The 24,339-nt window shown below is 49.4% G+C and overlaps 2 protein-coding genes across 11 annotated transcripts in view; one reads left to right on the top strand and one right to left on the bottom strand.

The window, feature by feature from the left end:
* The window catches only part of ACACA (acetyl-CoA carboxylase alpha), a 149,834-nt gene extending 146,444 nt beyond the window's left edge, over nt 1-3,390 (top strand). For all 8 annotated transcript variants that reach the window (XM_065036699.1, XM_065036698.1, XM_065036703.1 and 5 more), the window contains 2 exons: nt 782-918; nt 1,039-3,390. In XM_065036699.1, coding sequence (XP_064892771.1) covers nt 782-918; nt 1,039-1,165 — 264 coding nt within the window. In that variant the 3' untranslated portion in view covers nt 1,166-3,390. The remainder of the gene's footprint in view (nt 1-781; nt 919-1,038) is intronic.
* The window catches only part of AATF (apoptosis antagonizing transcription factor), a 52,968-nt gene that overhangs the window by 5,593 nt on the left and 23,036 nt on the right, over nt 1-24,339 (bottom strand). Inside the window, exons 9-12 of one of the 3 annotated variants that reach the window (XM_065036716.1) lie at nt 21,720-21,787; nt 19,718-19,798; nt 16,668-16,739; nt 5,680-5,788 (exon numbers count right to left, since the gene is read on the bottom strand). In XM_065036716.1, the coding sequence (XP_064892788.1) occupies nt 5,713-5,788; nt 16,668-16,739; nt 19,718-19,798; nt 21,720-21,787 (297 nt within the window). In that variant the 3' untranslated portion in view covers nt 5,680-5,712. Of the gene's footprint in view, nt 1-4,546; nt 5,789-16,667; nt 16,740-19,717; nt 19,799-21,719; nt 21,788-22,403; nt 23,517-24,339 lie in introns of those variants that run through there. The other 2 variants (XM_065036715.1, XM_065036717.1) reach the window with 2 other exon arrangements.

Genomic DNA, 24,339 nt, shown 5'->3' on the forward strand with positions numbered 1-24,339 from the left:
CAACGCGGCTTCTTGGGGCTTTTTCCCTTCCCGGAAGGTTCCGGGGCCGGAGCTGCTGGCGTGGGGGCAGGAGCAAACCCCACCGGTTTAAAATAATAGTAATAAGGGAAAAACAATGAACTAAGCAAGATCTTGAGGCTGAAGTGCCATCTCTGCTTTAGGACAATCCCGGGGCTCGGGGCCGAGCGGCGGCCGCTGCTGCATCCAGCTCATTGTCATTCTGACCTGGACTTTGTTAGTGATAACAGAGAAGGATAGTGCACCTTTAAATGACGAGCTTTGTGTTTAATTACCCAAATAAAATGACATAAATATGAATGAGTGCTAATGGCAGTACTTGCTTTTCCGGAAACCATTAACAAAACGATTCTTAAATGATTTGTAAAGAAAATGAGAAGAGAGGAGTGAGAAGGCTATTAGGTGTCTACCACACTCCTGAATTATTATGTAGTCAACTACCTGGCAAATATCAGGTGAAATGATCTTGCAAAAGGAAAGAAGGGGGTTTTTGCCCAGGCTTTCAGGGCTGCGGACACCCCGAGCTGTGATGGGGATCCCGTGATCACTGGGGACACCGACACCAGGTCCGGCACTCAGGGTCCCTTCAGGTGCATCTCCAGGAGACGCAAAAGAAATCAATCCACTTTGGACTTGTGTTAATGGTTAGTTGTGTCTCTAAGAGCCACACAAACACAGGGCGCTGCCAGGCGGATGTTTTACCCCGATAATTGCGAGTTAAATGTGGGGAACGTAGCGGGTGACACGTGTGGTTTGTTGGCAGGCGTATCTGTGGGACAGTAACAAGGACCTGGTGGAGTGGCTGGAGAAGCAGCTGACGGAAGAAGAAGGAGTTCGCTCAGTCGTGGAGGAAAACATCAAGTACATCTCCCGGGATTACATCCTGAAGCAGATCCGGAGGTGAGCTGCGCTGCGGGGCGCTGTGCGGGGCGCTGCGTGGGGCGCGGGGCACTGTGCGGGGTGCTGTGCGGGGCGCGCGCGCGTCGGGCCGCTCGCTGAACCCCTCTCGCCTCTCCGCAGCCTGGTCCAGGCCAACCCCGAGGTCGCCATGGATTCCATCGTGCACATGACCCAGCACATATCGCCCACCCAGCGAGCCGAGGTCGTGCGGATCCTCTCCACAATGGACTCGCCTTCTTCAACGTAAGAGCATCGATCTCCCGCGCACCCCCTGCCCGGTACAGTGCAGATAAAAAGAAAGAAGCTCAGAATTGCCCTTTGTCTGCTCGACTGCGCCCGCTGTACCGAGACGGGAGGCTTGGGGAAACACTGGAAGAGTGACATTTCTATTTTTCCAGCTCAGACTGACCAGAGGAAGTGTGTTCTTTGGCCAGAGACACGAGGAAAATGTATAAACACAAGCGCCTGCGGAACTGAGTTACAGCTGTCTTAACTGTACCTTATTTATTTAACGAAGCGCGACTGGACCAACGCATCGGTTGGCTGTTGGGCTGCCAGGCAATGACAGGTGCTGCAGCACCGTGAGCTCTTGGCGTAGCAAAGCGGGGCCTCGTTTAAATGAACACCCCCGTGTCCCCGCCCGCTTCTCTTTGTGCCCCCCGGCAGCAGGTTCGTGCTGACAAGTGCCAACGTCCCCCCGAGCACGTGGCTGCAGCCGGGGACGGGCTGGGAGCCCCAGAGCCTCCCCACGGATCAGCCTCTCGTCTCCGTCAGCCAGTGGGGATTTGGATTTCAAACGTCTTGTCTTGTTCTGGAGTCGCAGAGGAAAAGCCACATTTGAGGCAGGGCTGTCCCGCAGCCCGGGCAGGCTCCTGGGCTGCCCAGGACAGTGACAGGGGCAGGATTTTGGGGGCTCGGTCCCCACTCGCTTTGCCTTTGTGCCCCATTGCTGTAGAGTAGGTCAGTAAACTGTGAAAGGCCCTTCTAGGAGGAGACCAAAACTCAGCTGCCCAGCCTCCTCCCTCCCCACTTATTTTGAGGGATAACACACAGGCAGCCCCACTGTTGTGTATCTGTTGTGTAAGTGCCGGCCCTTCCATGGGAGTGCGGGGCTGAAGCAGAAATACAGCTGCCAGGAGACAGGAGGGGAAAGGACGGAGCCGAACACCCCGATGGGGCTGGAGCTGTACAAGGAAATCTCAAGTCTAACCCCCCGAGCAAAGTTTTCCATCACCCCTGCCCAGAGCCGCCTGCGCCGGCCGTCCCCGTGCGCTGGGGAAGGGGCCGCCGGGATTCAGGTAAAGCACCAAAATAATGCTACTTTTGGTGATCCCCCTCCTCAGCACCAGCTGGATCTCCCCTGTCCCAGCGGTGACTTGGCAGCCGGTCGGAGACGTTGTCACGGTGGCTGTTGGTGGAGTACTGGAGAGCTGACACCAATGATTGTCCTAAAAGTGTTCTGGATTTCACAGTTCTTCCAGAACAGTGAATCGGAGGGGATGTTTTTAATCAGAGAACTAATGAACGATGATGCCGGAGCCTCGCACCTGCGCCATCTGCACATGCGGTGCCAGTGGAGCACTGACATGGCAGGGATGAGATTTTCTTAAGAGTTAAGAACCCAAATTTGGTTTAAGAGGCTCTTTTTTTCCCCTCTAGAGCCCCCTGAACAACCCCCAGAGATGCTTTTACTTACACCAGTGTGGGCTGCGGCAGGACAGACAGACAGACAGACAGACAGACAGACAGCGTCTCCAGGCAGGATGCTCGGGGGCTTCGTGGCGCAGGTGACTCATGAGGGGTAAAGTGGCTCCAAAACAACAGCCCTCAGGCACCGTGGGCTGAAATCCAAGTCCAGCACCGGCGCGGGGGCCCCGGGGCAGCGTCAGCCGAGGCCCCGGCGGGACGGGCGCTGCGGGGACACCCCTCGGTACAGACGGTTCTCGCTGGTGCTGAAGTATTTCACTTACCTCAACTTCTTTTAATAAAAAGAACGAATGACAGCGCTGTTGCTGGGAGTGGAAATCTGTCCCCCTTGTCCCGAGCAGCTCCGCTTCACCCCGGGGAGAGCGATGGGTTCCCGGGGGTGTCCCCCGCTCCCCACGTTAAAGCTGAGTTTTGATGTGACGTGTTCAATCGAAGCACGTTAGCAAACGCACCTCCAGCAGTTCTTCTATTCACACATTTCTCAAAGCAGAACCCTGATGGTTAAAAATCCGGATCACCTTAAGAACCATCATCTAATTGGGGGAGGGTGTGAGGGGACGGACCCCACTGAACTCCAGAAACGCATTCAAAACTCTTTAGCCTAAAATATCTACATATTAAAATGCCAAGAAAAGAAGTACCAAAGCTGTAAGCTCTCAAAAGCCCAAGATCAAAGTGCCGTCATCTTTTAATGTAAACCTTTTGTTGCATCAACAGTCTTAAGAGGGATGAGAGACATCAAAATAAAAACTGAGACAAACTGTGGCTTTGTAGCTGTTTTTTGTTTTAGTCTCTTCTCTCAATTTGGGCCATGAAATAGGTCAGCTCCATTACTGATCAGCCTTCCCACAAATATTTAAAACAAATTGAATTGCACACCCAATACCCATCACAATTACGCCAGGCACAATAACTAAATTAGCAATTCAACAAAATAATTGGAAATGCGATTCTCTCTATTCCACAGCCTCCCTCAGGGCTTTGGCCGATCTATGGGGGGAAAACTCTGCTTTACTAATTCTGCAGCTAATTAGAGACACACTTGTAAATGAAGTTGTTTGTCTGAAAGTTGAAATTCTTTGCTATTGTGGGGTCGGGGGGAGAGGATTTAACACGACCCTCTGTCCCCCCATCGCACACCTCATTCCCCAGCACACCTGGTTGCCGTGCAATGTTTTGCAAAGGTATAATGCCTGTTTGTGTAGGCACTAATTAGCAGCTGTATCATGAATTAAGAAAGAATTAATGTTCTATTGGGGGGGGAAATAACTATCGCACTTGCTGTTAATTGGCAGCATTAAGAAAATAGGGAGGAAATCACCCTGCGCCCTTACGAACGGGCACCCGCTGCACCCGGAGCTGCGGGGCCGCGCAGGACCTGGCGCAGGTGCCACCGCCGGAACCCCCGGGGACGACACCGGTGGCACTTTTCCCGCCGCACGTTGTTCCCGTTGGGCGGGGGACGAGGTGCCACCCGTCCCAAGGTCAGCGCATGGCCCGGGGTGTCCCCGCGTCCCACCCCGCGCAGGTGGGGGTGGCGGGAGGAGCGCCTGCTTAAACACTGATAAGTAAATTCAAAAGCATGCTTAGCAGGGCTTTGACTCTTATCTCTTCAAACAATACCAACGAGAAGTTATCACATTTAAAGTGGTTCGTATTACCCTTTTAACACCCAGCTCGTTCTCAAAAAATAAAATAAATCAAGAGCCCTGGTGCTACAAGTTTAGAGGACACAGAAGTCAAACGCGGACGGGTTGGCGCTGCAGACGCGTCCCATCAGCGCCCCAGCCCGCACAGCGCACCCCAACCAGCCACGGTGCTTCCTGCCCAACATCCTTAATGCTCCTCCTGCCCGCGGGAGCAGCGGAGCCCATTCCACCGGCAAAACCCAGGAAGCAGCTCATTTACTCCCCTTGACGCCTTTCAGAATCGTGGTTATTAAACCATGAGATTTTAATGATGTTCGAAGACCACACAGCTTTGCTGCTGCTCAGACAATAAGAGCAGGTACCGTCAGACCCCGGGTGTGCAGGTTCTGCCCCAGTCCCGCACGGCTCTGGTTTTAAACCTCCAGTTCGGGTGGTTTTGGGCGTTTTGAGCGGCTGGCGGGACCTTTTCTGCGCTGATCACACCTGGCCAGGCCGCTCACTGAACGTTTTAATTAGAGCGCGCAAAACACAAAACAAAGACCGGACAGTTCATGTGTCACAAGCAACGGCCACTTTACACACATATTATTTACGCAAGATAACCTCCATCTCAGATTGATCACAGCAGGCCACAAATTCCCCTTACGGGGATTTAATTTCCAGCTTCTGACCTTTGGATATGAAAACACCACCAAACCCCTCACGTGAACCATCTCCGGCCAGTTTCACGCCCGTTGCCGCATCCTGCGCCGGCACGTCGTGGTGATGGGGAAGCCAGGATGGCTCAGAGTCACCGTCAGCAGAAATAAACGTGTACAGGATCAATACGGGACTGAAATATTCACCAATACGTTCTAACTGCAGAAATACCCGCAGCCCCGTGCTGTGCTCAGCACCCGCCAGTCAGTGTCCCTGTGCTCGGAGCCGGCAGCGCCGGCTGCAAGGGACAGCACCTTTTCTCTGCTGTACGGCCGTGTTAATTATGTAAATGACATTTAAATCCTCTTGACTCAGTGAAAAAAAGAAAGTCACACATTACAGATATGCAGCCGACAACCAGACCAGCACGTTTAAACCCCACCCTCGATCCCCCACATAAAACATCCCTCGGGACCGAACACGAGCGCGGGTGACCTGATTGCGGGGGGCGGGTGGTCCCCGCCGGGCCGAATCCCGCGTCCCTCCCCCAGCAGAGCCGCCCGCGCGGAGCAGACTGCGAGTCAAGGTCAGGAATTCACAGAGAAGACTTAAAAATGGATTGAGTTTTGGGGAGAGCGGCGTTCGTCCTAAAGCCAGAGCGGGGGGCGCTGGGCCAGGCCCAATGCCAACCCCAAACCTTCAGGAAGCGTGGGGCTCAGCAGGAGCCGCGGGGGGAGCTCCTGCGGGAGGATTTTTAGGAGCAAACCTTGGGCAGCCCTGCTCGGCGCTCCGGGGCAGCTCAGTCCCGCCGCTGATCCTGCTCTGGTTCTTCCGGACTCGCCATTTTTCCAAACAGCGACCGATAAAGCTCCGTCCTGGGGAAAAAGGGAAGGAAGAAGAGGGAAAAGTTACTTTTTGAGGTTCAAACGAAGCAAGAGGCTGCCAGTGAAACCATCACCCCCTCCAAGGCTTTGTACAATTAAAAATGCATTCAATAATATTAATAAATACAGGCAAAGGGGAGAACTTGCACAAGACCAATCACACGCCGTACAGAAATCTGTTCATGTTTCAGTGTGGCTGGACACCATTTCCCTCTAGAGAACGAGGGTTTCTATAGGTTTGCCCTTTACAGACAGGCCCTTCAAGTAAGAAAACAAGACTGAATATTTTAATAGGATGTATGAGACCGCAGAGCCATAAGGAGGATTCAATCAGTCTACATGGGACTGTAATTTAGTTTTCATATGTTTTCTTGGACTTGATGGTACTTGAAAAACAATGCAAACGACCCAGCAGCAAGATTGCAATTAATATCATATACACAGCGATTCTGATAACGGGAGCAAGTTTCCCTTTAAAAAAAAAAAAAAAGTGGGCTGGTCTTATTTATCTTTAATTTCAAAACCAAAGTAACTAGAGAAGAGAGGTGGGGAAAGCATGTTTTTTTAAACCACATATTTCTGGAAATCACGGAAAAAGCCTTAATTTCTACACTCGCCTGGGAAAGCGGCTGCTGCAGATGCCGGGCCAAGAGAGAAAAGAGACTTCACCATTGGGAATGGGCAAAACACGGCCCGAAAGGACGAAACCCAGACCCGGCAGCGACTCCGGGCTCCGGCCGCCTGCTCAGCCAACGCCGCGGCAGCCGCCGCTCCCACCAGGTGCCACGTCGCTCCATCCCAGGGCAATAAACACAGCACCTGGTTGGAAAGTGCCCACAGCCCCGTCACCGGAGACCAGAACCCGCCAGCACCAAACACGGACCTGCAAAGCTCAGCGACGGCAGAAAAACACCGGCCGTTGATCCCAGGAAGACGAGGAACAAAGAATCCACAGCAGCAATGCAGGATGGACAGACAAGCACTGAGACAAGAAACCTTTCTAATTCACAGGGCCACACCTGCAATTAATCTTAATCTAGAAGCTTATTAAGCAATCAGCTGCTCTTCCTGCAGAAAAGGAGCCTGTGGTGAGGGATGAGTCTCCCCACCCAACAAAATGGTTGATGTGGAGGCTACAGAATCACAACTGGAGTTTCTGTGTTAAATCAGGTATGTGCCCGCAGCTTTTGGCAGGTTTAACACAAAATCACAATACTTCTAGAGAACGGGACTGATACTTGAAAACCTGGAAACTTTGAGCCCTGAAAGAAAAAAAAAAAAAAAGAGGAGAGAGAGAGGAATGTCTCAAACCCACAATATTTTCCATTTTTCCTGACTATTAACTGATAAACATGACTCGCTTTTGCTGTTTTAACAGAGAAATCAGCTGGTGAGCGGCGGTGCTGCCAACGGGGACATCACGGCTTCAAGGACACGTCAGGCTGCGGGGAGCACCGTGCAGAGCGATGCTGCTCCCCCCTCCGACAGCCCCGTCCCCAGCCCCACGACACACGTGTCCCAGCTCGGTGACGCTCTGGGCACCCACAGCCATTTACGTGTTGGGGGCACAGAGGGAGATGCTGAAACCTATTTTGATAGAAGATGGTTTCACACTCAGGTGGGCAAAGCTGACAAACTTCCAGCAAAACACCACCCGTTTCTTGATTTCTCCCTCTCCCTGGTGTATGACTTGTTTGAAATAAAACGACTTAACTGCATCAAGGAAAACCTGTGCAGGGTAACTGCTACACCAACGCGCCCTTCACTGTTTCAGCTGCAGGGCTGTGTGTCCCTGGGAGGGGACAGTGACAACCTCCCCCCCGCTGGCTCTGCACTGGGGCAAAGCGGCTCTGCCAAGACCCCCCAGCAGTGTCTCGCAGCTCCTCCCGGGCTTGATTCCGTTCTCCCTCTGGCGGGGGGGTCGCGGCCTCTCGTCCGCGCGGCTCGTGTGGTTTAACACGTGCTGGGCACCGGCCCCAACCAGGCACGGTGGAGTCTGGAGTTTGGGTAACACCGCAGCACGGGCAGACGCTCCGGCAGAGCGAGGGAAGGAGGGAATCGGGTAACCCCACCACCCAGAGCCAATATTGTACCCTGCTAAAATAAAATTAATAATCCAACCTTTTTTTCCATCGCCAGGCTCCCTTTCCTCCGCAGCATCCCCTCTCAGCAGGATTTAACCATGCAGAGAGTAGAACTCATCAATCCTCCAGGTTTAACCTTGTCTCTGTTTCAATTCACCAGGGTAAGTGTGGATTGTAATACTTTCAGCCCCCTTAAGACTCCGCATAACGAACTTGGATTTTGGTTAAAAAATATCAAATTCCTCTCCTCCACCCACACAGACGGAGCATCAGACCTGAGGCGCGCAGGGAAGCGACCCTCCCGACAAAGGGAAGGTGACTTGGCACAAAGAGGCACCGGGCTCAGCGATGAGCTGAGGAATAACCTACACGAGTAATTAACAGCACTCCCACCTCGGGTGGGGAGTGCGGAAGGAGCAGGTCGATACAGGGGTCTTCCTTGAATTAAAATTTAACTTACCCTTTATTGCAACCTACAAAAGCAGGTAATGAGCACTAACATTTTTATTTCTTTTAAACTGTCATTTAGGCTGTAGAGGGGATAATTACCTATTTCCACTGTAGTAAGGTTTTATCACCCTTAGTGAGGCATTTTCTAATTTAATATTTTTACTGTATTATCATAAAACCTGTTTCTGGAAAAAATGATCAGGAACCGCACAGCCATTTGCCATAAAACATGTGTGCGTGAGTAACTTGGCTTAATTATTGATGCGGTTCTTGTGAGCTGGTGCCCAAGGCAGAGCGGGTGCCCAGCGCTCGCCCTTCCCGCTCCACGGCCGCCCAGGAAGTTTTATGGTCATTTTACTTCTTTTTCTTAAATATAGTTCTGTAAACTAGTAGGAGAATAATCTTAAGGGGGAAAACTCAGTTTCTGGTGGGTTTTTATTCGGAGCATTATTAATAAAGCAATACTGCGTGAGTCACTGCTGTGCTGTTTTAGTAAAGATACCCTCCAACAAATTTCTCTACCTTTTCTCATGTACCTTTATTTCTTCTCTTCTTCCAGGGGAAAAGGAAAAAGAGGAAAAGATAATCTAGAATATGCCCCAAGCAGCACTGGAATAACTATTCCTGCCCCATTCCCACTGACATCCTCCACTGGGACACCTGATTTTTAAATCACAAAAACTGGCACAAGATAGACCACGAACACCCAGGAAAAAAGGGAGGAGGAAAACACGGGCCTCCTGATGGACACGGAATGTGGCTGCGGAGGAGACGGCTCGGCACCTTCTTGGAGAACTTTCTGCCTGCATCCTAAGAAATCTTTTGCCCGGTGGCGTGGCACTCAGATGGACGAGCGCCCAGCAGGCAGAGCGGGAAGATAAAACAACCTGAAGCCCTTTATTTCTCAATTTCTAGCCAAAGGTGTTACCCTCAATCAGCACGTGGGGTGTGGAGCAGAACAAGCGGCGGTGAGTATCAAAGCAGAATTAAAATGCCCGTGGCTTTTAAAGCGAGGGATTTGGCAGGCGGAGCAGAGGGCTGCAGGGTGGCCAGTGCGGATGCGATGCGGATACAGCGCGATGCGGCGTGGATGCGGTGCAGATACAGCGCGGATGCGGTGCGGGTACAGCGCGATGCGGCGCGGATGCGATGCAGTGCGGGTACAGCGCGGTGCGGCGTGGATGCGATGCAGTGCGGGTACAGCACGATGCAGTGCGGATGTGATGCAGTGCGGGTACAGCGCGATGCGGCGCGGATGTGATGCAGTGCGGGTACAGCGCGGTGCGATGCAGTGCGGGTACAGCACGATGCGGCGCGGATGCAGTGCGGGTACAGCGCGATGCGGTGCGGATGTGATGCAGTGCGGGTACAGCGCGATGCGGTGCGGATGTGATGCAGTGCGGGTACAGCGCGATGCGGCGCGGATGCGATGCGGCGCGGATGCAGTGCGGATACAGCGTGATGCGGTGTGGATACAGCGCGGTGCGGATGCGATGCGGCGCGGATGCGGTGCGTGCTCCCGGCCAGCGGCAGCCCCACGAGATGGCACTCTCTCACTCACTTCCCCACCACGGCCCAAAATCGAAGCGCACAACGCTGGCTATAAATTCCGCAGCCAGACGGCTCCCATCACCGCGCCCGGCGCTCGAAGGAGATTCAGAAAGGTCTGCCGCAATTCCCTCTCGCTCCGGCGGGTCAGGATCGGGTCCTTCAAGTCTGTGCAAATGCTTTTAGCCCCACGGCTTTAAATTACGGAAGGTGACGTGTGACCTCTGGTTTGTCTCATGAGACCAGGCGCAAGATTTATATGTATTTCAGAAAGCTGGCTCTTGCCCTAAACAAAGGGACTCTGGACGTTTTGTGAGGCTGGACGCAGAGGGTGGAAGCAGGGGGATGGAAGCGCTGCTGTCAGGGTACTGCCCCCCAAATTTAAGCAGAGCCAGGTGCCATCTGTCACCAGTTCTGAACATCTCCCCCTTACAGCAGCACACAGCCCGGTCACCTGAGCTCAGGACATTAACAGGAGCAGAGCTGGCACCTCTCTCATCCTCATTTTGGTCCCAATAGCATCCATGTTTTCGTAGGAGCTTTTACAGCACAAAGCATAGAAAATGTGGACAAGTGGCAGGAGAAGTAGCAAAGCACAGGGAGGTTCAGAAACCTGCTCTGCTGGCACGCTTTCCAGCAGCTTTATTTCCCCATGAAATCCATAAAACGTTGCTCTTTCAGTGTCTGTTTTTGGACGGGTGTTTGAGCAGAGCAGCCGCTGTAATGCTGCGTGTGCAGGAGCCGTGCGCAGCCGTGCACACCGAGGGGCCATTCTTTGTGTACCTTAACATCCCATATTCCTAGGATGATTTCCCTCTTTCACAGCTTGCCTGTTTTATAACAGATTTGATGCAGGAGAAGACAAATTGTCTCACATAGGAAGGACGACAAATCATTGTGCAGCTCTTAACAGGTTATTTTTTTTCCCCTTTAAAAAGGAAATTTCCATAACAGAGGCGTCTGTCTTCTTACTAGGGATGTCAAACATCAAATGTTGGGACACGATGATTTCAGCCCATTGGCATTAACCGGGGTCACGTACACACCACTTCACTCCTGCCAGCTTCAAAACACACAAAAAACTCCTTGTTCAAGCAGCAGCTCCTCTAGCAACTGTGGTTAGAAGTGATACGGGACACTCAGCTGCACCCACAGGAGATGGCTGCTGAGGTGAGTCAAAGGTGACGGGGACAAAATGCCACGAACAAAATGACACCAAAGCTGCGGTGCCTCGGGAGCACCAGCCAAGCGGGTTTATTTTCACAGGGTTTTCTGGGTTCCCAGCACAGCTCAGGTCTATGGTTCCCCCGCGCTGAGCACCGTCCCCTCCCCACGGGTCCCACATCTGCCTGGAGGGACAGGAGAGGTCGCCCCGCACGCGGAGCCCAGGCGGGCAGCTCGTCCTGCGCCCGCAGCCCTGGGCCAGGGACACCACTTTTGTCTAAAGGTCGGAGCACTGCGGGCTCTGCCAGCCCAGCACCACTGCCTCTGGTTCCCAAAACGAAGCGGGACACCCTCTCTTCCAGGCGGTGTCTATACAAACTACATCGTTCTTCTCACGCTGACACGGTCACTGAGGTTTGTGCTACACAGCACAGAAGCCAATGGTTTGGTTCTTCCAGAAATATGGGCTTTGCTTCCTTTCAGGGCCGTCTGTCATGGTGAACATAGTGGATTGACAGCTGCAGAGCCCAAATTCCTCCATTAATCCAGTCTCGTGGTGTTTTAATACCCAAAGTACAAAGTGAGTTAAGTTAAAGGCTGCTATCTCACCAACTTTTTTTTTTAATATTAAACTCTTATGTCATATAAGTAAATTAATCTTTTAATACCAGGATTTCCTACTACGTACCCCCCTCTGCTTGCAGCAAGACACACTGTGACAAAGCAACGGCACCAAGTGCAAGAGTGAGAACGCTGGTTGGGAAAATACGCAAACTCCCGGCTGAATCCAAGGGAAACGCTCTAATCCAAACCTCGCTGCCGGCGGGATAATCTGGGCCTTAATTCCGCTTCCCGGCAGGTTTGCTCGTGCACGAACACGAGTGGGCTGGATGCTCCTCCACCAACGCGACCTGAGCCCAACAGGACTGGGGAGGTTCCTACAAACCAGGGACGTGACAATAAAGTCACTTCCACCGCAGGTAAAGAGGTTATCGGAATAAACCATCATCAGCAACCAGTTCACTAACTGGCGACAAACACGGCGGTGCGGGTTTCTGTGCCTCGCGGTGCGGGTGGAACCGCGGCGCTTCACACAGTCCTGTTACTGTCGTCTTCTTCCCTCTAATTTGGCTCACGGCGGATGCAAAGTTCTCCTCCACAAAGAAGAACCATTTGCCGAGGTAAAAAGCAACCTATGTAAAAGCTGATCTATTCTCTCCCACATTCACCCAGAAATCCCTGGTTAGAGTTCCAGCTTGCACTTGAGAACATGTCTCTTTTGTCCTGCCTGACTACTGCAGAAAAGCCTCCTCGTGCCTCCCGTTCCTGCGCCGGTGCCGTCTTTAATGATGATGTATGGGTGTCCTTTCCTCAGCCGTGCTGTGGGGAGGGGGTCAAACCTGCGACACCGCCAGCGTGTGTATCAACAGCAAATTATAAACCGTGTCAATCCAAGTTAATGCAAAGCTGTAATCCTCTTTAACAAGAGATCAAATCAGTGCCATAAGTTATGTTCATTCTGTAATCTGATAAGAAACAGAGTGAGCCTCTAATAAAAGAGTAATGAGAGCCCTTAATGATGCTGTTAAAAGGTAGCGCCAGTTAAAATATTGCTGTTGTTCCAGCTGATTAGATCACTGTTGCATATTTGCACAATCTTGTTTTACCTGTCAGAATAACCTGAGTCGTCTTGGGAGATAAAGGTGTTCAGACCTAACGTCTCTTTCCTTAAAGAACGTCTCTCCTGCAAGTCACCATCCTCCGGAGGAGAAATAATGATGTTCATCAAACTCAGCAGTAATTTGATATTATCCCTTTTTTTGAAGGTGTCTGTGTTTAGTCTCTGTTCCACGCACACAAGTACAGTGCAGAGATCTGAAGATCTATATATCAAAGCTGACAGAGAGATATAAAACCCCTAAATCCACACACCGCCCTTCCCAGGAACACAGGCTTTACCTGACCCTGCCGCAACCGGGCTGGCGGAAAAGTGTATTTCAAGGGAAGAACTGGCACCCACGTGGCGTCACCCTCAAATCCAGGTGAAATCACAACCAGAGGGTGACCAACCCTGTTCTAGCCCTGCGTAATTCCCGCCTAAACTCTGGACAACTATCACAGTTCACCTATGTTCGAGCTTTTGCCTTCAGGCCAGGCCCATTCACATAGCAGTGACCTTGGCCCCATCGGAAAAACCTTGGCCCAAGAGTACAATAAATGTATGTACGTCTATAAACATATACCCCAAGATAACCATAAAAATCACTTTCCGGTGTATGTTTTAAAAAAACTACCAAAGAGGGGTTAAAACCGAGGAGGCTCCGAGGCCACCAGTGTCCCACACATTACAACATAATATATGTGAGCACAAGGTTAAACAGCCATGCCCATGCGTAGGGTGCACGAAAAACCGGCAAGTGGAAGATTAATTGCCTGCACGAATGCTATTATTCCAACCAGCAGCAAGAATAAGAAAGAAGGTGGCAGTGATGTTGACAAAGGCAGTTACCCTACTTGTACGCTTCTTTTCTCAAATTCAGGCTGTAAAACAATCCTGGGGTGACTGTTCATCCCTTCCCTGTGCAGCGCTCGGGCTGCTTCTCCTCACACGCGTTTCTGTTCTTTGTCTCCCCAGTCAGCAGCAGCGAGCGATGAACCTGACGTGCCAGGTCCCCACAAGTCCTGGGTGTCCCACACCACACAGGGACCTTCAGGTGAGCGCCGGCAGTTCCTTGCACTACTTTAACGTCTCTCTGCACAGCCAGAGTAGTGTAAAATAGCTTAAACATACAGGAGAATCAGGCCCCAAATGTATTCCTAGGCTGCATTAGATAATTAAATAACCCCCAGCTTCTGCCTATCCACATCCCCATACGCATATTTATTTACTGGCATTTTCCAGGTATCTCCCTGCCACCGTAGCTACCAGTAGAACTTAAGGGGAATGTTCCGCCAGCTCCGTTTCTACAACCCTTTTTCATATACAGCTCACTGACACTTTAAGCCAGAGAGCCTTGTTGTTCAGATATGTATTTATTTTGGGGTCATGCCTTTTAAGTGCCTGACCAGAAAAAAAAATGGCTCAGAGCACAATCACATCACTGTGAAGTGTATACTTGCATTTTCAATCTAGTAATTCACACCTGCAAACAATAAAATTACCTTCTTCTGTCAGAAAGGAAAGCGGTTATCATTACTGCTTCCCTCTCATGCGTACAGGCCTGGTCCTTTCTTTTTAATTCACCTGCAGTTTAAAACAGATGTTGAATTCTTCTTGCCTTGGCCGGTGCTTGTGCTGCCAGAGAGGTATTATTGCCCATGGCAAGTGCAGGGGCATTTCAAACAGGGATGTGAAGTGACCTCTAGAGAGTGGCTGTGATTTTCAAAGAGATGACTGATAGCAGCAGATATCTTCATTTTGGGAGTGCTGAACCAAAACACCTAGAGAGGCCTAATTTTCAGACTCCATTATTTTGCATATGTTTCATGTCCGGATGCAAACACAAATGGTGTAAACTAGGGAGGAAAGGAAGGAAGCAAAGCTAAATAACACCCAGGTTTTCAGCGTGCGATGCGAGAATGTGGGAGGGCTGCTGCAAAGACAGAAAAAGAACCTATTCCTAAAGCCCACATTGAACAGGACAAGAAATAACAGGCCTAAATTATAGCAGAGGGAAATTTAAGCTCAACATTAGGACTAAACAATGCCAGAGCTGCCCAAAGCCAGGTCCTGGCGGGAGGGGACACAGCTGCCCACAGGACACGGCCCTCGGGCACACCTGCTGGTGTGCAAACAACTGTCAGTCTTGCTCTAGATGGCTAAAGCAACACCAGGAGATAAGTGACTAAAAGGCCATTAACAAAAAGTATGGCGAGCCTCCAAAGCGACTAATAAACTTAATGTAAGAAACAAGTTCCCGCAGTCAGACGATGAGCAGCAGCAGCTGCTGCCACCAAAGAATCCGTAAAACATGCAAGCGATGCAATAACCCGCTGAATGCGGAGAAAACCCCCAGGAGACACTTTCAGTAAACCAAATGTCAAACGCTCTGTCCCTACCGCAATGATAAGTACGTCGACACAGCGCACCGTCGATAGCATCCCAGCAGCTGGGACAGCTTCCAGGGACAGAGTCCTGGTGGACCCCGGTGCCCCCGACAGGCCAGCAGGGATTGGGGCGATGGGGACGGCAGCCAGAGGAAGAGAAGCCCAAGAAGGCTGTTGTGCAGAACGACTGCACCGGCGCAGCTGTTCCGATCCCTTCATGTTTGCGCTGAGGATTTTGGCTTTACAGGATGCATTTTCTAGGCGACTTTTGGAACACAAGTGAGTGCAGTGGACTGCGAAGGAAGAAGCAATGCCACCTCCGGGGATGGCAAACATAGTATGATAACTCCTAGATTATTAGGATCGGTCTCACTATTTTTCACCTTCCCCCCCCTCACGCCCAGCCCACACAAGCTGAGCGTGTTCATCTGGGGCTGGAGCGCAGCCTGTAGGACAGGGCAACATGACACACACCCCAACCTCATCTGCAATTCTCAAAGCATAAGTAGCAACCAGTCAACTGGACCTAATGCTGAGATGGGGAAATATTAGAGTCATACATATTACTAATTAATATGGTATAAACACACACACACCACCTGTTAATGGTCCTCAGACCATGTGAGGAACGAGCAGTACATCCCAGAAGCGTTTCTACAGGATGGTACGACTCTACTAGGAAAGACACATGATGAAGCAGCACAGGTCTCAGAATGGACACAAAGCGCCTTAGTGCCAGCTTAGCGGAGAGCTCTCACCCGAAAGTCTGCGCAATAGCCTAAAAGGCAACAGTAGAACAGCAGGTATTTGGTTTCCATTTCACAAACAGACAAATGACCTCTCTCTCTCTCACAAAGCACAAACATGTTCCACAACCCAGGGGAAAGATGTTGCTCAAGCCTTCTACATCCATTCACGGGAAAAATTATTCCACTGCCTTCCCGCAAAGAGCTCGGCGTTTTGAGATTTAGCTTAAAAACGTAATACTTAAGAAATACGTGTGTATGTGTAGAAAAACTATCTAATAACTATACACAAAACTTCACTGATATTTTCTTTACTAATTAGCATATTAAAACATTATAGTCTTCAATAAAATTCTTCATTCTTTAAATAGACATAAACACAAACAACATTTAGGTCTTGAGTGAAATCTTGACTAACTGATCTAAGAAAATGCATACTATAATAAAGAGAATTTAAGACAGTTGCCACTCCTGCTAAAAGACAAGTTCTTTGTATGCTTCCATTATACCTGAAGACGCCAGATAACTTAGTTGTGTACTTCCAAAATAATTCCGTAAAACTAGAGAATTTCAAAATCAGAGGAGTTTTAAAGCAGGAATCAAAATTCAGGTGCCGAGATTTATGAAAATTTCTTGTTTGGTGTCACAGTAATTCCAGAGTGGAAGCTCAGCCAGACGGCCGCGACAGATGTGACCAAGACACCCAGGCTATGGTGCCAGTGACAAATGGTTAACTGATAAGAAGAAATGGAGGGGGCGACAGACTGAAGAACAGGTCAATATCATGCTGTCATGAAGCCATTTGAGAAACATAATTAATCTGTTACTCACCTGGCATCATCATTCATTGTGCAGTGGTCAATAGGTGCCATGAAGCTCACCAGCTTGCTATGGACATGGTACCTGAAGAGTGCAGGAAATAAGCAGGCGGCACATTAGTAACTATTAATGAACAGGAAATGTTGCTGCTTGACTAGAGACAGACCAGTCTCTGAAATGCAAAGCACTGCCTTTCCTAGTGGCTGATAGCTAATGAGTCACTAGTTGTAGCTGGCAATTCCCCCTCCTCTCCCTCCTCCTCCTTTCTTATAACACGGACAGGAGAATAATCAGATGATACAATGAACTGAATAGCAAGCAAATCCTTTTCTATCAGGGCTAGAAAGAGGACATGCAGCATCCACTAATTGTGTGCGAGTACCTAATCAGACTCCCAGACAGACAACCCTTGAAGTCAGAGAAACAGGAACTCCTTTTAGCCTTCCGTTCAGCTGGTGTCTTAATCACCTCCTGGGGTTCGTGCCCAGCGAGCCCGCTGCAGGCAGCAGGAGCGTCTGAGCACCAGACCCGCTCACGCACCCCTCCGCTGTCCCTTTTTCCTTCCTCTGTGCATCTAGAGCGCTAACAGATTCCAAAATCCCCCTCCGCTGGCCATACCTGGAGTTGGAAGGTCCTAACCTGAATAACTTACAAGTAGAGCATGTAAAAACATGCAAAGAAGGAGACGGAGAGGATGTGTGCAAAGAAGGGATGGTGCATATCCAAGGGGATGCAGTGCTGCATCTGTCTCAGCTTCTGATCCACCAAAATATTGCTGCAAGCTCCAGATATGGGATCCCCCTCCTGCTTTCCAAATGGGGCTACGGACTTGCAGTAGATTTGATGACTTCTATTCAAGGACCTGACATAAAATTTAAGAGAGAGCTCAGAATGGAAAGGTGGCTTTAAACCCTGGTGTCTGAGGGCAGAGGATTCCAAACCTGTGGCTTCTGGTGCACACGCTGCCTGCCCACGCCTCACATGTTTTATCCCAGCTGCTATTTTTAGAGCTTGACAAATAGCAGGCAAAAGGATTCACAAGGTTTGCCCAGAATCACCTTTCCACTGTCACCTCTGCACTCCCCTTTGTTTGCTAACGTGAACGTTCCCTCCAGGGGATTTTTAGCTCACAAGACTGTTTCAAAACGGCTCTTCAGGCACAGCACACACACAAGGGCTTCTCTGCCCCACATATGTGTTAAATCAGGACTTTAAAAACCCCAGTCTAGCAGGTATAAAATATTTAATCTCATTCAGGGAAAGGCATCCCGCGCTGCAGAAGCACAGGACCAGGCACCACTGACATGAACATGTTCATGAGCATCTCGCTCCTCCAGATCTGCCTCAAGAAAAGGCACGTCCTAGCGAGGGACAGATAGGTCTAGGAACCAGCTTTCTTAAGTTCAACTGTGGAGTTTCTGGATGAGCTCCCTTCCCCTCTTAGTGCCCCGATTTCCCCGTCTATGAATGGGACACGTACTCATGTCAAGTGGCAGATCGACAGCTTTCGAAGGCACCTGAAGATCCTCAGGCCATACAATAAACTAGCACATTTCATCTGAACATGCTGTAACATTGAAGGTTTGCTAACAGATTGCTAAAAAGGAAGAATCATGGAGACAGATGAAACTTAGTGTTGAATACTTTGCTCTCCAGGATCTCAGCGTCCTTCAGGAAAACAAATCTAAGCACTGCTGCTCCATTTTTGAGAAGGAAAAAAGAACAGAGGGTAAGTGATCTGCTTGGGGCGACACCGAGTCTCTCAGTGGAACAACCAACTATTAAAAACACCCATTCGCGCTTTACCGGACGATTCTGAAAAAATGCTGGAGCTTAACTGCATGTTAATCCTCACCGCAGACAATGACACTTTCTTCTTGTATTGATATTCTCCCCGCAGGCTCAGTGCAACTTTTATTTAAAGAAGAAAATAAAAAGGCACCTAAGATCTAAGAGGCGATGGACTTGGCGAGACAGCTGATCTCTCAGGAATGCTGAAGCGCAGATTCACACCATGAGACTCCCCCATTATTCCTGGAGGTTTACGAGTTTGACTCAGTTGTGTGAGATGCTGTCAGTAGTTTTGACTGAATCATGAATATATCCAATTATGTGTGATGCTGACAGAAAAGAATATTGATAGTCAATAATTATAGGCTTTTCAGGCCAACAAAGTAGCTCTTCCCTCTTTTAATAAATTATCTTATGACATCTATCTTAAAAATTGCTATGCCAGGCCTGACCCAGACTGACTCCACTGACTTTCTATCAGATGCCATCTAAACTCAGGATTTATAGTTTACTCACAAAAGGATGGTTAATGTTGCAGATTTTTCAGGGAGCAGCGCAGCTCTCCAGCATGCGTCCCTGCCACAAACACCTCCTCCTCCACAAATCACGCAGCCATGCTAAACTCAGGGAGACTAATAGATCTGCTCTGCAAAGGGGAAAAATACCCCTAGCCTGTCCTCTGCGACTGTTTCCCTTGCCACCCTGCCCTGTGGATGGTTCTTCCACTGGAAACGCAACGGGAGAGATCACCCCAAATTAGTGATCCAGGAGTCAGGGTGTGAAATGCTTTGAAGCTACAGTGAGCCGCAATGGGACTTACCAAAATAAAGAGAGATTAGACACCAAATTCCAATTGACAGTCAGTGGGAAATAGACACCTACCTCCCTGAGGCGCTTCTGCACATCTTCCCCCAGAGCTGCCATCCATGTTTGAGTCAGCTAAATATATATTGCGCCAAGAGGCGTTTCTTGGCTTTCACAGGAAATTATGCCCCCAAATTGCTTAGAGACATTTGAACACCTCTCGCTGGTGTTTTCTGAGGCCAATGAACACTCTTGCCAAGACTGATCAGGGCAACGCTCACAGGCTGCATCCCACCAAGCCCTTATTCCAGGCCCAAAGAACACTAAGATTCCCCAGGGGATGCCCCACAACAAGGCACCTTGCCCTAAAAGGCACCAGTAAGCCCATCAATGCACACTGGAGCCACTCCAGTGCAGCCAGACTTTATTTGATGAAATCAGCACTTCTTGCAGAAGCTGCCACTCACCGGATTCTCCTTCCTTTACTGGCTTTTCTGTCCACTTTCTTCTTGATTTTGCTTCGCAACTTCTGGATGGCCAGCCACTGCCTGAGGAACACACAATGACAGTTACACGACTGTTAGAGCCTCTAGGAGAAGGAGCATCAGGTGCGCCGGGGTCTGGGGCCCTTCCCAGCCCTTCCACCCGTTACGTGGACACAGGAGGAGACCAGAATCTCGGGAAAACCAGCAGGAAGCGTCAGGTGCCCGGTGCCCGGCTCCCCTCCACCCACACGGCATTTAACGACGGGTGTTTCTCCCGAGCCCAGCCACGCCGGCCACGCAGCCCGGACCTGCTGGGCCTGGTGAGGCAGGCGCTGGTCAGGGAGAACGTTCTACCTGCACGGAAACCCCCGGAGGCCACAGGCTTGGCTCCATTTTTCATTCTTGCTAGATTATGGAATATTTTTAAGAATGTTTAGAACTAAAAATACAATCTTTACAAAATATAAATGCTAAAATCTGTAAAAAATGCCTTTACAGGTACTGCTTTTTTTGTTTCAGCCTTGATTACTAGAATGACTTCTGTTTTGCATATAGAAAGCGTGTAACAGCTGCCACATCCTAACGCGACTCTCTGAGCGAGCTGGGTTCTGCTGACCTCATGAACAGAATCGCCATGATGCAGTAGCTGCTCTGAATTTATTTCCTCCCTCTGTTTTGCAAAGTATATTGAAAACTATAAGCAAGTATTTCTCCCCACCATCTCAGATTCAAACCTAGGAAGAAGCCCTATATAGTGCTCCCACTATTACTACACAAAACTACAAAAGAGAAACAATAAACACTGTCCAAAAGTGCTGTGTGATCCACAACCGTATTTAGCTCAACTCCTCAAATGGAACTTCATCAAGCCGAGGAAGTTTTCAGCAAGGGAAAACTTCTACTAGTTATAAATATTTTTTTTACAAAACCGAGCGTCATCTTACCTGATTTATACAATAAAACTCGACATCAGGGAAAAAAATCTACCAAAATCCAATTACTGCAATCTTAATATAATCTTAATTACTGTAATCTATTTTATTGTAAAGTCAGATAAATGCACAATGTAATCACCACTTAAATGTAATTTTGTCTATATCATGTTAAATTATAGTGAATAGCTTTCCATAATATTCCAGACATACACAAAATAAATGTGACACATTGCACTAAAATTTGGGTAATATTTTACAGGGATAAAAGTTATTTTGCCATCACAAAATCTCCTCATGCATTTCCTCCCCACACACAAACCGCCCCAGCACTTTTTCGGTGGGGTGCCCTACTCCAGCATTTTCAGCCTTTCTCTGCTTTTATGCTTTTGGAAATGATAGCGTGTGGCTATTTAAACGCACACTGTTCATTCAGTGGTATTTGGAAGATTCTTTATTTTCTTACTATAGAATTAAACAAAGAAATAAGAGTTTCCCTGCATGGAACGATATCTTACTGCTGCGTGCAGGAAACATTCCGTGCTACTGTTCTAACTGTGGACTATCTTTTCTTACGGCAGGGAGAGAGCACACACACAATTGCTTTAACTGATCTCCCAACAGAAGGTTTGCCCCCTAAACGACAAACTGGAGCTCATAAGGAGAAAATGCCAAATATCAGCAGCGGGCAGTCACTTTGCCTCGTCCCCCTCGCCAGGGGCGGTTAAGACACCCTCTATGGATTCCGTTTGTGCTGCACGAACCACCAAAAGACACAAGTATTGGAAGTCTACAACCAACTCGAAGGCTGGCAAACCCGGAGCCAGACAGTGTGAGCCGTAACTGAGGAATACGTTACAGAAGATGACCTTCCTGCCTAATGTTATAATTTGTTATGCAATTTCTTACACCAGGTGTTTTCTCCAGTCATGCAAAATTTTGCTCTCTACAATGACCTAGACTGCAAGCCCACCAGTACTGCAGTTCTGCACCCCTGGCTGGAGCGCAGAGCTGGGCTGCAGGAACGATGGTCCAGAGAACATCCCGCTTACCTGCCCATTGCGACCTGGTCATTGGGGTCCAACGAGGTGGTTTTACGTTCTATAAATTCTCGAAGGAGCTAGAAGAAAGAAAACAATCCCAGTTAGAAGCACAGTAAAGACATGTTAATGCAAACGGGCTCACAGGTTTCTCAGAAGACCGAAGAAATTGGCTGCCAAGTTCCCAAGGAACTTGTACTTCAGAGGCTGGTGCTGTTCCGTGGGCCTTGGAAGGACAACAACGTTCACAGGCTGGTGTGTGCACGACTCCCACGGCAGATGTGCAGGCAGATGTGCAGAGCTCTGCCCCACAGCTCTGCCCCACACTCTGTGGGGGACCGAACCACCTCCCCAGGCAAAGCCCAGCCCGGCTGGGCAGTAACGCTCGCCCCGAGGAACAGCACAGCAAACCCACGTTTAGAGCTGGAGCAGGAATGCTCAAGCAGACTTTTCCACTTCTTTTCATGTCCGGAGGGTTGGGTTTTGCCCTGTTTGCTTCATGCAGCCAAAGAATATCGTGAACAGCCTTTCTGGATACTTGAGCGGTGCTATATGTTTATCACCACTCACTGTACATCGTACACACTGTGCCTTGGGTATTAGCCAACATACTAACACAAAGAACAGAAATAAACCCACCAAAACCGAGGGGCACAGACTGCGTTCCACACGATGACGTTTCACCGACCAGTCAAGTTACTGCCTCTGCTCAGAATTTTTTATTTTCAAGTAAGAGACACTCAAGCAACAGAAATGACATTTATACCTGTCCACAACCTTCCTCTCCTTCAAGGCATATATCATATTACAATAAAAAAAAGTGCAATTAAAGCATAATTAAAAACCTACTACGATTATTTTTCTATTTGCTTATTTTCTGAGATTATTACTGCAGCAATTACATTTAAAAATTCCAGGAAGAGCAGACACTGGTTTATTATCACTAGAAAACAGCAAGCTACTTCTCTGCCCTGTTTATCTGATTGATTCCCAACATCTTTCTGGCACACAATCTATCAGTTTATCTCTCCCACTTCATCACAGTCACTTCTGGCAGCTAAATACAAGGTCCAAATCCAGTGTTACACAGACATACGACACAGTAAACCTGTGTAACACCACTACTCTGTAAACAGCTGCCCTTAAGGCTACGCAGAAATGGGATCGTGGTTTCTCGTCAATATTCTGTCAAAAGCCAGGTGGGAGGGAGGGTTTGAACAGCAGCGAGGAACGGTGCAGCGAGGGTTCAGCGCTTTCCTCCTGTGCCGGCAATAAGGTGTGTTCACTGGCTCCTCTTATCTCGCTTCCTTGGCACGATGCACAGAAAAAACGGCTCATCAGAGCGGCTGAGGCACAAGAAGGCAATAACAACGCACTGACGTCCTGCACCGCTACAGAACTAAGCAGCAAGATGTTTTCAGCAGGACTTGCTCTTGCTGGTGGCCCACCAAACCCACAGATGGTACAGGGGAAGCACCAAGGTCTGATAACAACGTCCGCACTGGTTAGAACGAGATGCAGGTTCCTCATGCTGCAGCGGGGAAGCGGGCGGGATCACCCTCCTCTGGGCACGGCAGCGGGGATCCCGTTATTGTGGGGGACATGTCCTCTGCTCGACATACAGAGGATCCTCTCACCACAACCAGCAGGGAAGAGCTTTGTGCAGCAGCAGGAGACCAAACCCTGCCCAGCGCCGTCCCCTCTGCACTAACCGGGCCACCAGCCGATCGCTGCTCGCTTAGGCAGCAGGTGACCTTGGGGCTGACGGTGACATGTTGTCGTGCAGCGTCAATGGCAGGACTGGGGACACTGTGGAGAGGAGAGGGACACCAGAAGAGCAGGAGGGAGTAGAAAGAGCAGGGACAAGAGGGAAATTAGGAAACAGAAATAAAAGCTGTGAAGCACCTTATTACATCTAAATAGTGTACGTCTTCAAGCTAGAGTTATAAATCATGCTAACAATGGTTACTAAAATAAAAGTGGATGTAGCCAGAGGCTACCACTGAAAAAGTCAGTCTAGACCTGCCTCACTGCCTTTGGTCTTTAAGGATTTGATTAGTTTTTCCGCTTTCTAGTTCAGAGTCTTGCGTTCAGCCCATGCCCAGAGCCGGCCAGGGCTCAGGATACACAATGAATGATAAATTCATTTACTGAATAAAGCAACACTGTTTTCACAGCACAAGACCTAAAACATTTCCAAAGCTGTAATATTTCATTAAGCTTGGTGATTCCGGCTAAAATTTATTAGTCAAAACAGAAAACTCTCATCAGACCCCATATATTCCATTAGGAGTGATATATGGTGTCTCCCAATGTCTAATTATTAACTAGGAAGTGTAAGTAAATCACTATCAGCATTAAGCCCTGATGTGTGAAGACAGAGTTTGAGTCGGGCAATTTCAGCATCAAAAGGCTTTGATTTAAAACATATCCCCTTTTGCTTTCCCTCCTTCACCTCTTCACATCTTCTCCGAACTTCAAACACCCGAGCTCAGTCTCCCACGTAAATAAACACAAGTGAGTCCATGCAGCCCCGTGCAGCCACGTCCCACCGTCCACAGCTCGAGCACTAACTCCGAGCTGCTCCCACCAAAAGCTGGAAGCAGGAGGACAAACCCCATGCGAAGCGGAC

Source organism: Columba livia, chromosome 20, assembly GCF_036013475.1.
Source record: "Columba livia isolate bColLiv1 breed racing homer chromosome 20, bColLiv1.pat.W.v2, whole genome shotgun sequence".
Lineage (NCBI taxonomy): Eukaryota > Metazoa > Chordata > Aves > Columbiformes > Columbidae > Columba > Columba livia.